The sequence below is a fragment of the Impatiens glandulifera genome, chromosome 2 (genome assembly GCF_907164915.1).
Source record: "Impatiens glandulifera chromosome 2, dImpGla2.1, whole genome shotgun sequence".
In the NCBI taxonomy this organism is placed as follows: Eukaryota; Viridiplantae; Streptophyta; class Magnoliopsida; order Ericales; family Balsaminaceae; genus Impatiens; species Impatiens glandulifera.
This window is the reverse complement of record NC_061863.1, coordinates 49,076,833-49,093,900: the sequence shown is the minus strand read 5'-3', so window position 1 is coordinate 49,093,900 and position 17,068 is coordinate 49,076,833. Positions and strand designations below refer to the sequence as shown.

Here is a 17,068-nt window from a genome sequence, read left to right as displayed (position 1 = left end):
AAGAGTATATTTTAAAGTTGGAGTATTATAAGGTATAATTATGTCACCATCTAGGTCGGAGTTCCTTATGTATAGAAACTAATTTAACTACACTCAATATGCCCTAGAAGATTCTCACCACTTGACCACAATTGTTTAGATATTATTGTGGTCTCTTTTTGTTATTCTGAATTAAGGAGTTTATGATGTACACACCAAAATATATATAAATCTAAAAGAAAAAAAAAACTCTAAAAAAAGATAAAAGGCTCATTGGAGAGGGTGCATTGTTCTATTTCCACCACCACTAATATTTGAGGTTCGATTTGACATTATATTTAGCTTAATATTTTCTTGAGTTTAAGTGTTCATCCTCTTCTTAGAAGTAAATGTTAGAAGTAAATGTGACGAAGTTGTCAAATTTGAAGTTATTTCTCATTTGTTCAATAATGAGTTATTTGAACTGATCTTCCATTTAAAGATCTCTTACAAGTATCATCACTTGTTTCTTATGAGTTTTTCATTATTTTTTTGACCATATATACATAGTCAATTGTCACTTGACATAACTTTTTTCTGTATTGTTTATCAACCACGAGCAAGAATAATTTTTATTGCCACTCATAATATTTGGTAGAGATTTTTCTGACACCGTTAAATTGATTTGTTTAGTTTGCTCTATTTCCTCACTCGTTCTTTTAAAAATCAAATGAATTCGTTTAAAAAAATGCAAGATTATTGGATTATTTTATTGTAATTTTAATTTTTGTAAATTTGATATATTATTTATTCTCTAAAATTATCATTTAAACGTTTTGATTGTTTAGATGTTATATTGTATTATTTATAAATTAATTTTACATATGTAATTCTTTTTTGAATTAATGATAATTAACTCCTTATAAAAAAAATTAAATAAAAGAAAATTTCAATCAAATCGACATAAGAAATTTTACAAAAAAATATGTACGAATTATTTATATATATAGCATCTAAGTACATATTTAACACATTAGGGTAGCTCGGTGATCATGACTTTGAGATGTTATGCGAGTTCTCTTTATTTAAAAGTTAAATATTTATCTAAATAAATATTTAATTTTTGTGTTTATAATAAAAATGTGCTTAAACATTGTAATATCGTTTTATTAGGCTTGAATTTATACCTTTTCATTTTTTTTTAGATAAATACATAGTTTAAGGCCTTGTACCTTAGCAAACCCTAGTGCCACAACCGCTGTTTCACCCCCTGCCCGATTTTGGAACTCTTAAGGGCTTGTACCGTTGGATTGGGCTCATTCTCTAAAACAACATTTAAAAAAAAAATCAGATCAGCCAATATGCCTCTGAGAATGCTTCCTTTCTTACCAATGGCCTTTTTCTTAGCTTATTTGATTTTGGGTTTTTCTTTCTTTGTTTGATTTATTTAAATAAAAAATAATTTTTAAAATTTAATGATCATTCTACCCTTTAAATAAATGAGAGAAAAAAATTAAATAAAGAATATTTTGATTCATGAAATTAGTGATGAGATTAAAGAAATGAAATCAGACATTGAATTTTGGATAAAAAAAAAAAAAAAATCATAATATCAAACTAACTCTTCAAGCTTGTTTGATTATTGAGGTTTTAGGTTTTTTTTAAAGATTTTTATCTAAAATTTAACTATCAATTAATTCATTTAATAACTATTTTTATTTAAAATATTAAATTACTCTTTATTTAATTATTTAAAATTAATTTATCCAAGAGAGTAAAAATAAATTAATTTAAGGGTATTTTGATCAATAAACCCTAAAAGTATTTATTTTTATTTATTTTCATAAAACAAGTGTTTCTTAGGAACAAACCCTTAAAATTAATTTATTTTTTTTCAAACAAGATATTTGAGTTTTATGTGAATTTTATTTTAATATTTTGATATATAAAAATGGTATGTCACAAAGTGGCAGCATAGCAAATATTAAATTTTATGTAGAAGAATATAAAAATAAATCAATAAGGGAGAATAAAATAACCAACATTACCCAAAGGAGGTAGTCTAGTGGTAATAGTCGGTTTCAGAAACAAAAAAATCACGGGTTCGATTCAATCTGAAAACACTTTGAGTTTAAGCAGGGACCATGACTGCGAGGTGTCATGACTGCGATGTGTCATGACTGCGAGGTGTCATGCTAGTTCTCCATTAATTCCAAAAAAAATCAAATATTAAGCCTTATTTGGTTTAGGTTATTTGAATAACCAAAACAAAAAACATAATTTTATTCTCGTCTTATTCATCACGTTATTTTATTCATTAATTAAAATATTTTATATTTTAAATATTTATTTTAACATTATATATTAATACCGTTTTATTTTAAAAAAATATCACTTAAAATTATCGCATTTCATTATTTTGTAAATAATTAAGTTATTTAAATAATATTAGTAGTAACCTTTTTCTTGCGTCTACATTCATTAGAGAGTAAAATATGTGGAAATTAATGTGATTTGAATATTAGGGAAGACCAAGACATTAGAAGCATGCAAGTAACAAACAAAGGAAGAATAGTCTAGGTCTTTGTTAATTATTAATGTCCCCCCACCCCCACCGTCTCTTTCACTTCCCAAAGGCCTCACTTTTAATTATTTATTATTTATATGGCCACTTTTTAGTTTAGAATCAAATTTGACTTATTTTTATTATATATTGAAATGTTATATATATAAATAATTAGGAGAATATATATATATATATTAAATTATATAAACAAATTTAAAATATTATTAGTTTAATTGTTTAAAATGTTAAAGTTATATGGTTAAAAATGTCATACCTTCATTAATTTTGAAATTTAAATTTATAATATAAACTCTTATTAGCGAGTATGTTAAAATGTTAAATTTATATTATGATATCGAAATTGTGTATATCACATTTTTTATTTAATTTTTCAAGTTTATGAATGTTCAGGTCATGACCGACCCAAATATTTACTTTCACGTGTATATTCAAATTAATGAAAGCTCAATCCAGAGACTTGAAATTAAGAATTATATATATATATATAAATTCTTTAACTTTGAATTTGGTCAATAACTATTATTTTTAATTATTTGATACATTTTTAAATTGAAAAAACGTGTTATCTTATTTTAATGTATTATTTTTATTTTTTTAATTAATTTGTCACGTTTTTATATTAAATGATATTTATAGACATTTTGAACCTATTTTTTAAAATTAAGTATTATTTTTAAAATTTACGCCTTTTAATTTTTTTTAAAAATTAGTTTGGGTAACTAAAAAAATGTGTAATTTAAAGAAATATTTTAATTTTTTTAAATGGAGAAAAATTTTATATTTATTTTTCTTAAAAACGACTTCACATGTTATTTGGACATATTTATGTTCTAAATTAAGTATTTTCTAAGTATACGCGATCAAAATTATCGAATACATTCTTAAAAGATGTGTAATATGTGAAAATATATTGAATAATTTTGTTTGTGTAAATGTAATAAATTAATTAAAAAAATAAAATTATTTGGTTAAAATATGAAACAAATGTTTATTGGCTTAAAAAAAACACTAAAATTATGGTAGTTAAACCCATATAACTAGCAATTGGGATAGAATTATTATCATTCTGTCTGTGTTTTTGATTCATCAACTTCAAAATGAATATTCCTCCTCCTTCATCTTCATCTTCTTCTATGAAGAAAGCTATTTCCACGGCAGCCTCGGTTGCTGCTACTGTTGTGTTAATCCAAACGATTTCCCGTGACTTAATCCCCGACGAGGTCCGTTATTATCTAAAACTAGGCATCAAAACAATCTACAAATCAATCTCATCCGAAATCACCCTCATCATTGAAGAACTCGATGGCCTTGGCTTCAATCAGTTCTACAAAGCCGTTGAACTCTACTTAGGCTCTAAGATCTTCCAATCCACCTCTAATTTCAGAATCACCATGCCCGACAAGGATTCCAACATCTACACTTCAATGGCCGAGGATGAAGAGATGCTCGATTATTTCAACGCCGCAAAATTCAAATGGAGACATTTCACGCCAAGGACCAAATCGAGGCAATCGTCCAGTTCCGATGGAGATATCTCCTCATGGCAAACGGGTACTAGTTATTACACACTTGTTTTTAATAAAAGACACAAACAGTTGGTCTTCGATTCTTATTTCCCATTTCTACTTGAGGAATCTCGAAAAATTAAGGAACAGAGGAAGACCCTTAAGATCTTTACTCTTGGTAACCAGAATTCGAGAAGATTCTCTGGCGATGGTAAATCCTGGACCGGTGTTAATTTGGACCATCCTGCAACTTTTGAGAAATTGGCGATGGATCAAGATATGAAGAAGATGATTATTGAAGATTTGAATTTGTTCATAAGGAGGAAGGAGTTTTATAGAACTGTGGGGAAGGCTTGGAAGAGAGGATACTTGCTTTATGGTCCTCCTGGCACCGGAAAATCGAGCTTGATCGCTGCGATTGCGAATTATCTGAGTTTTGATATCTATGATCTCGAGCTGACCTCTATTCAAGATAATGCGGATTTGAGGAGACTGTTGATTTCGACTGCTAACAAATCGATTCTGGTTGTTGAAGATATCGATTGCAGCCTTGATCTAGACGACAATCAGCGAGGCGTTGTGAACTCGAATGAAGCGCCTCAAACCATAAAGATAGTCAAGAAAGACAAAACAAAGCAAGTAAGCTCATATATGTTTTTACCTAATTGAATTAAGTGCATTTATTTAGTATAAATGAAATGAAATTTAAATTATAGATTTTTCTTTTATTCTTAGGTAACATTATCGGGATTATTAAATTTCATTGACGGGTTATGGTCAAGTTGTTCTGGGGACGAGCGGATAATCGTGTTCACCACGAATCACAAAGAACGGTTGGACCAAGCTCTGTTACGTCCGGGTCGAATGGACTTGCACATCCACTTGTCATATTGCACGTTTTGTGGATTTCAAATTCTTGCTAAAAATTATTTGGATTTGAGTGAACATGTTTTGTTTGATGATGTGAAATCATTGTTGGAGAAGGCTATGGCAACTCCTGCTGAAATTGCGGAACAACTACTGAAGAACGAGGATTCTAAGATTGCGCTAAGAGGGTTAATCAAATTCTTAGAAGAAAAGATCACACAAAATGAAGAGAATGAATCTATGAGAAGAAAGGAGGAAGAAGAGAAACTTAAAGAAAAGGATTGCCAAGTTGAAGATGAGAAACTTAAAGAAAAAAATGGTCAAGTTGAAGACAATAATTGCGGTAAAGAAGAAGAAATTAAGATTTGAGTTTGTCTATTTATCTTTTTCCATTATTTAAAAAAAAATTGTATTATTGGAATATGCAAGACTTTTATCATAATAATGAGTTGCTTAAAAAAAAAAAAAAGTATAATCAAGCTTAGAGAAGCCAAAACTTATTATAACTATATATTTAAATTATTATTAGTTTTTTGAATTTTGGAAAATTAACATACTCATGCCATTACTCTCTTATATACATGAAAACATTATTTAAAACATAGCTAAATTCAATTTCAATTAGTTTTTATTTTTATCTGTGAGCTATAGTGATTTTACAAAACAATTTTTATTACTAAGAAAATATATATCAATTTTACAAAATAAAATAAAATCTATTATTTTTTTTATATTTTTTTTTATGAATGATCAATTTAATTGAAATATTTGTTTAATCAAAATGATAAAATATAATATGAGAGTAAATAATAATTATAGGAAAACAATAAATTGACTCCAAAATCTTCATGTAGAATAATAAGGTCTTCACACGAACTCACAAGTTTTCCAGATTTAATTTCCGACATCGTCATGATAATGACATTTTGAATAATCTTTAATGACCTATTTTGGTTTTAAATATTCTCTGATTTTTTTTCCAACCTGGTCGTTCACCAAAAAATTACAAAAATATATAAATACGATGTTACAACAAAAAAATGAACTATAATTTACAGAAAATAAAATCACCATTTAGAGGGCTTGATTTAAGGTATGTGTTAAACACATTTCCCTTAAAACAATTACATCGTCTTCCGTTTGTACTGAAGTTTATCGTAAATAGTTGTCTCCTAAGGTACAACAAATCTAGGTTTCAACGGAAAATATCAAGCGAAAAACTCGAAAAACACTTATAAAATAAGGATAAAACTTTTAGATTTTTAAAATGAGAAATGATAAAATGATGTGGTGAGATTTTTGATTAGAGATAAGGGGTTTTATATTGTTGAAAAGATAAATTTTCATATAAATAAAATTAACCATTAATTATTGATCCAATGACTGACCTCGATTGTCTATTCATTGCCCTTTACATTTCCTCTTCATTAGAAAAGACATGTTGCATGATTTTCTATATTGCTAATAAATTGATAACAATAATCTCATAAAAGTTACATAATAATTAACAAAATTAAATATATTTAATTTGATAATTGCACCGAAATAATTGTTCTTCAAGCCATTAAATGTTAATTACATAATTAACAAATTTAAATTAATTAATTCAAATTAATCAATTCAAATTATACATTTGGATCAAATTTTACACTTTAATTCACGTTTGAATTTCGTTTGAATTTTATTTGATTTTATGTACCTAAATTCTCATTTTTATTCATTAATGGAATTTATGAATTAATTTAAAATTTCAATAATCTCCCACATTAAAGAAAATTGAAAGATTAATTCGGTGAAATGTTCAATAGTTGAATGCTACACATGATGTAGGTGTAACCAGGGGCGGAGCCAGGATGAAAAATTACCTGGGGCTGACTCCAACTTACATCTCAGATTTAACTTTCTATGTTCCGCTTTTTTTTCAATAAAATTTCCACGATTATTAGAAGATGGAAACTCGTCATGCCCTCTCAATGCACACGCTTGCAAAGTAAGCCACCGAGTGCTTTCAATAATTGTTGTAAGCCGTAATCTGTTATTTTGTTTTTCATCTGAAGACTGTGCATTTAGTATTTTGTCAATATGACAAGGATATTCATTAGATTATCAAGATATTCAACTGCCATATTATGTGGTGAAATATTATATCTTATATGCATAACAAAAAAGCATTTATCCTCATCATTAACTCGCTTTCAATATTTGAATCCATCTATTGTAAATGTAGGTTTTGGGGGTTGCTTATGTTAAAACAAGAAACATGGAAAACAAAAAGCAGCATCTTTCAAAGGAGAGTATTCTAACCAAGTAAATTTCTTAAACCAATGACTTTGGAACCGTCGATTTTGATTTCCAAATTTGGTCGGCGGGTACTCATCCTTAATAGGTTGATATGACCCCATCTTGATATAAGCTCGTCTAATTTCATCCTTTTGATTAAAAAGATATTTCTATATCGGAATACGTAATGTTGGATCAAGTTTAAGAGAACTTACATCAACATCAATTCTAGGAGATTTGTTAAGTTCTTGAGTAGGGATATCAAATTCTTTATTTTAACTTGTTTATTAATATTAATTTATATTTTCTTATAAATTTTTAAAATAGTTTAAAATTAAGAAATATAAAACACTATTAGTTAAAGGTGAGGCCAGGGTTTGATCACCTGACCTCATACTCACATTTCAATAACATAGCCAACTGGGCTAAGACTCACATGTCAAACACATATATAACAATTTTTCTTTTACGATTTTAATTTAGGTGGGGCTGGAGCCCACCCTAGCCCATGGGTGGCTCCGCCCCTGGGTGTAACCATTTGAACATTCCTATGTGAAAACATATAATTTACTAGCTAATTAGTAAACTCGATGTCCTTGAACTATTTTGCCTTTATGTAAATGATTATACATTTTCACATATAATTTTTTTGATACATGTCAAACTCTCATAGTTGTGTCCGTTTTGGCCATGGAACACGTGTCTGGTTCCGTAAGAGAGTCTAGAATTGAGTCGTGCAATTTCTTCGAAGCGACCCCACTTCTCTCTCACATATGTGATCTCATTGTTCAAAAATAATCATTAGAAGCAATTTGTTTATCCTCGTCAAAATATATATTGTTTCATTATAGATTAATCCTCAACGATCATTGGTAGAAAATGTGCATCAACGATGGCTAAAGCCATCACTAAAATTAGAAAAGACCGTTACTGATCAGTTTTAGTAACAATCTTATTTTTCGTTACCATCGTCACTAAACTGCCATCACTGATACAAAAGAGTATCCGTGACTACATTTGAAGTTATTATTACATATATTAGTATCTGTAACGACATCATAACCGTGTTACTGATATTAATAGATGTAACGGGCCGGGTCTTGTATTTATAGCCGTCACCAAGGGCGAATCGAAGGGCCGGAGTTTCAAAGGAAGTTGTTTGAGATTGAAATGATCAAGTGGATGAAAAGATGATATTCGACAAGTGACATGTGGCAAATGAGGATGAGGAATCTTTTTATGTGCGGTGGTTTATTAAATGTCGACTTTTTAAATAATAAAATATTAAACATAAAATAAAACATGGTGGTCCATGAGTGGGACTTAGGGCATGTTTGAACTTGGGTTTATTTAGGATTTTTTTTAAATATTTGTTTGATAAAAAAAATGAGTTATTTATTAAAACATTATTTTGTATTTAAAATTTAAATTTAATAAAAATAAAATTAACAATATTTTACTTGATAAATTAAATGATTCAATGATTAATATTTATTATTAAAATTTTTATTTTATCAACAAAATCAATCATATTTGTTAGAATTAATCAAAAAATTAATTTTTTTTATCATTAATTTTAAAATAAATGATGGGACAAAAAAGTTTTTAAAAAATAAAAAATACAATATTATTTTTTATTTAAATAATCAAAACCAATTAAACATCAATTCACATTTTGGAAAATAAAAATAAAAATTTTTACCCTCAAAATTATCACAATTTATTATAACAAAATGAGTGATGAGTGGTTGAACGACAGTTTGGTAGTATACATCGAGAAGGAGATTTTTGCCATACTTAAAAACGAACAAATTTTACAACAAATGAAAATCCGAAGAACTCAATTGTCTCAATTTGTTTGTACATCTAGTAGTAGTTGAATTGTAAAAGGATAAATATTTTATTAGTATCGACGTGATTTTGTATCTTTATTATTATCATTATTAATTATACTTTTATTTTTTTTATATAAGTGCTGTATAGTAAAAAAATTATACTTGATAAATTTTGAAGCACCCGTTGAAATCTGGCTTTGGATTCGCCACTAACCGTTACTGATAACGACTATCCAAAGGTAATACCATTACTGTGATATATATATATATAACAACTCTCTAAAGATAATGTCGTTACTAATACTATTACCAATAACGCCTCTAGATTTGAAAAACCGTTATTGATACTATCACCAATAATTTGGGTAACATGGATAATATCGTGGCCATTTGTCTGTGCAGCTCCATCGACTCGTCGTGCATCCACTCCCTCAACTTGTGTATATTAGTTTCACGCTCTCCCATGACTGTTGTCTCTCAACTTCACGCTCTTTTTGCATCCTCCTATAGAGCCCAATTCTCATCGCGTAACTGCTGCGTGTAAGTGCGCCGACTACTCGATGCACTCCCCGAGCATCTTCTCTAAATGATGTAGAATGTACGCCGGATCCCATACCCATGACTCTACCATGTCGTTGAGACTCGAACGCGTACTCTGTCAATTGTAGCTCATTCTGACTCGGATCTTATTCTATGGTAGTGCGCAATGCATACTACAAACATAAATTAAATTTTGATTAATACATATGTAAATAGGTTTCAAGTTAAACCTATAAACACGATTTACAACTTTCTCAGAAATAATAGCGGGGACCTTTAGAGTTAGATCATGTAGAGTTGGTTTTTTGTATGCGTGTGGAGAAATAGGACAATAAAATTAGGGGTTTGTCCAGTAGTCCTCTCATGTACAAATTCAATAATAGACATTATAGTAAGAATGAAAAAAATTATAAACTTCATATTAAATGATAAAACGCACCTTCTGCCTCTCGACTTGTGTAAAATGAGACGTTGCCCACATGGTTCTTGTACACAACATGCGACTTATTACTCGAATTAAACGTACTCGGTTTTTGCAATTAAGAAAAGTTGGTTAGTTTAATAGATATTAAAGTAATGGTTCATTAAGTTTTTTTTAACTCACTCTAAACTCCGAAGTGAAGAAGCAACGTTCCAGAAGATAATGCCAATCACTCGGGGCGATCTAGGGAGGGGGATTGACCTAAATCGTTGCCTCTTCACCTTCTCAAGCCCTGATGTACCACGTGTTCAATCAACCACCATACATTTATGGTATTTTGACTGTTCTTCAGTCAACTCGCCGGAGTAGGCAGTGACGAGGCCTACGATTGTAGGGAGAATGATCACCATCGTAGAGTGATCATTTTGACCTTTGAATAAATCAAAACCATCAACAAATAGATGAGTTCCAAAAAGCCAAAATCTTCACAGCTCTTTCATGCTTATCCTCGTGGCGTCGCGATGAAGAAGAAGATCGTAGCCAAAAACAACGTCATTTCGTCTGTTTTTGGCATTTCGTTGGTGATCCCTCATCGGTCTATCAATCGCTAGCGTTCCGCTAGCTATTCCGCTAGTTATTCCGCTGTAAACCGGAAGTGCGCTCCTTCGGTTACAACCGGATATGCAGAGCGCTCTAGCGCATTTGATGAAGACCATGCGTTCATTCGATGGCCGTAAATCCTGTTGCATCAAATCCTCTAGGTTTTGGCTACACTGAATTACTGATTTTTTTATTAAAACCTTAAGGGTTTATTTGAAATTGATTTTTCTTTCACCCTTTTTATTTTTAATTTTGATCTTTTTAAATACACATAATATTAAAATAAATATGGTAAATATTTTACCAATTTATTTTATTTATTTGATATATTTTTAGGATTTAAATAAATAATTTTCTTTAGATCAAATAGATACAACAATTCATTAAAATTATTTATTTTTGTCCTTTAATTTTTCTAAAATTATTTGAAACATTATGGGTACAACATTTATCCCAAATAATTTTATATTTTTATTTTGGCCTTAACCCTTAATTAATTTGATTAATTAACACATTAATTAATTCTAATTAATTGTTTAAAATATGTGTTTTGACCATGGAGTTAATTATTTTGATTTTACTTATTTAAAATTAAAAATAATTATTTTAATATTATAAATTGAAGCGTAGATTTTTGGTGATTATAGTTTAATTTATTAACATTTTTTAATTATTTATTTCAGAATCCCAAGAAGCGTGAAGTTAACATCGAGAGACTTATGCGCAATTTTTTTATAAGTTACACTAGAGTCTCATATCAGACATTTGATTCGGTGGAGTAGATCAAGAAGAGAATCAAGGAAGGAGGGTTTGAAATTATGGACATCTCGTCTTTTAATAACGATCTCCTTTTTATGCGGTGTCGGCGATATTCGATTAAAAAAGAAAGTCTTTGGGCTAAGGTGATCAAAAATAAGTATGGTGATGACTGGTCTAGTTTGTTCACCAAACAAGTCCAAGGGCAATATGATTGTGGATTTTGGAAAACCGTTAGCCACAATTGTCCGATCTAACAGTGTCCTTTTTTTGTTGCAAAAATTGACTTAAAGATAAATTGATCTTGGAAAATTGGTTAGCTTCAGGCATGATTCATGGTATGGTGATAAATGTTTAGTGAAGACGTTTCTAAGTTTGTTTGAAATTGTCATATGTAGTGACAAGTAAGTTCACGAAGTGTTTGATACCATGAGATGTAATTTTCAACCCAATATTAGATTTCAAAGGAGACTTGTTCACGGTGAGTCGTTGTTACTTAGGGTTCTGTTCAATCAAATTCAAGATAAATATTTGAATGCCAATATTGATGACACTATGGCCTAGAACTATCAAGAACCATTTAGCGTTAAACTTTGTTATGACTTAAAAGATACTAAGTCGGAAATTTATTATCCTTGGCATGCATTGTGAAGCGCTAGAACACCATCTAAAATGTCGTTTTTGGACGGTGTGTTATACATGGAGGTCTCCTTACAGATGATCGACTTCGTACTAGAGGGGGATTATTTCGGTTAGCCGATGTCATTTGTGTTTAAAATACTAGGAGAACGCGCCACACATTTTTCTTTACTATGACTAAGTGAGACTTATTTAGAATTTACTCTAGTGTTCTTTGAAGGTTGATTATGTTATGTCAAAGACACTTGTGAGCTTTTGGGAGCTTGAACGTATTTGTATAGCTAGTTGTCTTTTAGTAATAAATGGTTTCCTTTATAGGTCATTATTTGGTGGATTGCTTGGATGGAAAGAAATAAAAGAATATTTAATAAAAAAACTCGTCTAGTGAGATTTTTTCAAAGTTATTTGATCACCACCTTAGTGGAGATTCAAAGTGGAAAATCGACTATTTCAGCGGGGTGCATCATTGATATCTTGGACGATCTTCATAGGAAATAATGTGTTAACAATGACTAGAGAGTTAATATTTGGTGTCATTTGTTTTTTATGCCTTTATTTTTTTAGTTGTCATGTTTGTTTAGATTTCTTCATTTGTCTTGTTTGCGTTGGTGCTTTGTTTTTTTTGTCTTTTTTTTCATTGTTAACTTCTCGTTTTTTTCAAGCGAACTTTTTTGAATGAAAATAAATTATTTAAAAAAAAAATAATTTAAGTTAAAAAAAACAAAGAATCAATGAGTGACCACAAAAGAGTTGAAAACAATACAATATTTTAATAATTCATTGTAAATATATAATGTTTAATTAATCTTCATTTTAATATATACAAAATTAAGTTTAAATTCAGGAATTTATATATATAAAATAATTATTATATATGTGACATGGCAGTGATTAGTTTATTTATTTTTATTTATAATTATTAATATTTTACAATTATATTATTATCATAATGCTAATAGGGAAATTTTACGAGATTACCCTCATAATAGGGGTAAATGAGCTGGTGACCAGCGCATAATTTTAAATGCGTTGGTGACCATTTCATTTTTTTTTTCAAAAATACCCTCGTTGCGAGACGCAACCGCCGGTTGCGAGACACAACTGGATGCCCTGTGAAAAGTTCACAATTGCGAGAAGCAACCGACATTCGCGAGACGCAACCGGCTATCGCGAGACCCATTTTTTATTTTTTTGAAAAGTCCACAAAAAAAATTCAAAAATAAATAAATTTGCGTCTCGTGAATGCCGGTTCTTCTCGCAAGCGGGATTGCGTCTCGCGATTGTGGACTTTTTACATAGCATCCGGTTGCGTCTCGTGACAAGGACAATTTCGTCAAAATAAAATATGAAGTGGTCACCAGCGCATTTAAAATTATGCACTGGTTACCGGCTCATTTACCTGAGGGTCATCTCGTCAAATTTTCCATGCTAATGAGGTTATTATGATATAATAATTACTAAAAAAAATTAAAAAATTACTATTTTTGTGTAAATTATTAATTTGCCTGTTTATCTAATGAGTAATGGTTAACTAATTTGATAAACCTATTCGTTTAGTCTTTATATTTGATCTGATTTGTTGTGGTCGGAAGATCCAATAATCAATAATATAAGATTTAATAAAATAAGTTGTATGACAAAAGAAGATATAAAATACTAATTTGATACTATAATTTATAAATATAGAAGAAAATTAGGGAATACAAAATAATAATAGAAAAAAAATATATATCTTGGTATATTATAAGAATATATTAATTTTGGTATCTATATTTGTTCATTATTTTTATTTTATTTTGTTATATATATATTTTGTTATATATATATATATATATATATATATATATATATATATATATATATATATATATATATATATATATATATATATATATATATATATATATATATATATGGTTCATTAATATATTATTTGTAAACAAGGATTCCAGTTAATTATAATAATTTAAATAAGAACTAGGCAAATAAATCGGTCTAAAAAGAAGAGAATATTTTAAAATATAAGATTATTATATTTGAAGATTATAAAAATAATTATAAAATAGATTTTTTTAAAAAGATTTATATATATTAAAATTGATGAAAATCGTTTAAAGCAAATATAAAAACATGACATATTATTGATTAAAAAGCCTAAATTTTAAAAAATAAATTATAAATATATAATAAAATTAATTTTATAAATAAAAAGAAAAAATTTAAACTAAATAAAAAAAATTAAAATACATTTAACAAAAGATAAGGATGTTATATAAATTTTAAAGCTATTTTCAGATGTATTTTAAATTTATTTATAGAATAAAAAGAATTAAACACCATATATATATATATATATATATACTCAATTTTAGAAAGAAAAATATCAATCACCTTTTTATTTAAATATATATCATTTTAAAATATTTTTTTAACATTGGTGTAATTTTCTATTATAATAATATTAATTTTATTGACTTAATTATTTTTTAAAATGAAATGTATTTAAGTTTTTTATTTCACATGTATAGGGTGATTCCTGTATAGTTTGTAATGATGAATATGAAATATTTTTTAATATTTATATATTTTTATGTTATTTTTATTTTAATATGATGGTGAGCTAACACATATTTTACTATTTATACCAAGCCTATGCTATATTTTTTTCTAACTATCTTGTCAAATTTTTATAAATATATATATTTTGGTGGAGTTAGATGAATATATACTTAATTGTGTTTTTTTTTTTTATCTGAGTTACAATGATTCAAATCTTTAAGGCCTTATTCGGATCGGGTTTTTAAAAATCCTAAAGGGAGAAAAAAATAATGATTGGTGATGATTTTAAGGAGGGAGAAAAAAATAATGATTGGTGATGATTTTAAGGAGATGATGATTATTTTTGGTAAAAAGATTTAAAAAATTATTGATTTATATAAATAAAATAATAAATAATAATTTAAAATAAAGGATATTTTGGTTAATGAAATGAGTGATGTGATTGTTGAGGAGTGATTGATTGGAAAATTAATTTGGGTTGAGTTTTTTAAAAACCCAAAGAGAACAAGTCCTAACAAAATATATAAGTATTTTCATTACTCGAAAGTCGAAACAAATCAAAGTTCTAAGACCATCTCCAACCGAAAAACCCATTTTTAAACTCATTTTGGTGTAAATGTCACATCAAACAGTAATTTTTCTCCAACCGAAAAACCTATTCTCAAACCCAAAAGAATATTCTTATAATATTCTTTCTTACATCAAATTTTATAACTTTTTAATATCACCCATATACTTTACAAACTTATAAATTACACCACAATATTATAATATCATCCAAATATTTTAAACTTAAATATAAATTAATTATAAAAATTTATTAAAAATATTATATATATATATATATTAAAGTAATTTTATTTTTTAATATTATTATAGTTTTTTAAAATATTATTATAAATTTATGTTATATAAAATATATTATATAAATTAATTAAATTAATAATTATATAAATAAGTTTAATATAAAATATAGGATAAAAAATAAAATATAAACAAATAAAACATATAAATAAAAAAAAACATATAAATTAAAATATAAATAACTTATATAAATTAATTATATAAATTAATTATATAAATAAGTTTAATATATAAAATTGATAAAATAAAAATTGAAGGGTTAAAATGTAAAAGAAAAAAAAATTATGCGTTTGCTACATTAGCAACCCAAATATGGGTGCTTTGGAGAGAGAATTTGGGATATCCCAAAGAGAAGGGGTAGGGTTTGTATTTATAAAGGTATTTACCGAAGGTTTTTTAATAAACCTTCGGTTTTGACTATTCTCAAAACCGAAGGTTTATTGAAAAACCTTCGGTAATAAGAATCACGGGATTTAAATTTTTTTGTCTTTTTTTGGATGAGTCAAAATCGAAGATTTATAGGATAAACCTTTACAATTAACAATTTCAGGAAAAGGTAAAACCGAAAGTTCTTTAAAGAACCTTCGTAATTAATCATTCTCCAACTTAGAATATTTTTTCAATTTTTTGGGATGAGTCAAATCCGACGGTTTAATGGAAAACCTTCGTATTTAAACATTTCAAGAAAGGTAAAACCGAAAGTTTTTGGAATAACCTTCGCAATTAACCAAACTCCAAACACTTAGAATTTTTTTGAATTTTTGGGAATGTCAAAACCGAAAGTTTCTTGTAGAACTTTCGGTACTAATTAGTAAAACCGAAAGTTTTAGACCCCTCTCGGAATCTATTTTCAATAACGAAAGATTTGTTCCTCTCGGGATCAATTAGGAGAGTTTTATAAAACTTTCGGTAATATCTGTCGGTAAAGGTTATTTTTTTACCAGTGTCAACCCACATTTTAACTATTTAAATTTCTTTTTATCTGTTTCACTATTATTCTAATTGTCTTTACCTCTCAATTACTTGTTCTTGTAATTGTCGACTTGACAATGCTTCTCTACCTCTCCACATCAGGCCTCCAACCCGTAACTCATTTGCACCTACTAAAAGAAAGTCTTTGGGCTAAGGTGATCAAAAATAAGTATGGTGATGACGGGTCTGGTTGCTTCACCAAACAAGTCCAAGGGAAATATGATTGTGGATTTTGGAAAAACATTAGCCACAATTGTCCGATCCAACCTTGTCCTTTTTTAAAAAAAATTGACTTAAAGATAAATTGATCTTCAAAATTGGTAGTGAAAAATTGGTTAGCTTCAGGCATGATTCATGGTGTGGTGATAAATGTTTAGCGAAGACGTTTCTAAGTTTGTTTGAAATTGTCATATGTAGTGATAAGTAAGTTCACGAGATGTTTGACACCATGAGATGTAATTTTCAACCCAATATTATATTTCAAAGAAGACTTGTTTACGATGAGTCATTGTTACTTAGGGTTCTGCTCAATCAAATTCAAGATAAATATTTGAATGTCACTATTGATGACACTATGGCCTAGAACAATCAAGAACCATTTAGCGTTAAACTTTGTTATTACTTAAAAGATACTAAGTCAGAAATTTATTATCCTTGGCATGCATTGTGAAGCGCTAGAACACCA

At 28.1% G+C, this 17,068-nt stretch overlaps 1 protein-coding gene across 1 annotated transcript; it reads left to right on the top strand.

Annotated features, from left to right (window-relative positions):
• Nucleotides 1-3,575: 3,575 nt before the first annotated feature.
• LOC124926778 (AAA-ATPase At3g50940-like) lies at nt 3,576-5,403 on the top strand. The gene is made up of 2 exons (XM_047467073.1): nt 3,576-4,689; nt 4,786-5,403. Exons 1-2 carry the CDS (start codon nt 3,643-3,645, stop codon nt 5,284-5,286), a joined length of 1,548 nt encoding a protein of 515 aa, XP_047323029.1. The 5' UTR covers nt 3,576-3,642; the 3' UTR covers nt 5,287-5,403.
• The last annotated feature ends 11,665 nt before the right edge of the window (nt 5,404-17,068 follow it).

Bases quoted from the DNA above. Each gene is read 5' to 3' on its own strand.
- LOC124926778 (XM_047467073.1), top strand. From the start codon at position 3,643: ATGAATATTCCTCCTCCTTCATCTTCATCTTCTTCTATGAAGAAAGCT. The intron at 4,690-4,785 runs GTAAGCTCATAT...TTTTATTCTTAG, and splicing joins AGAAAGACAAAACAAAGCAA to GTAACATTATCGGGATTATT.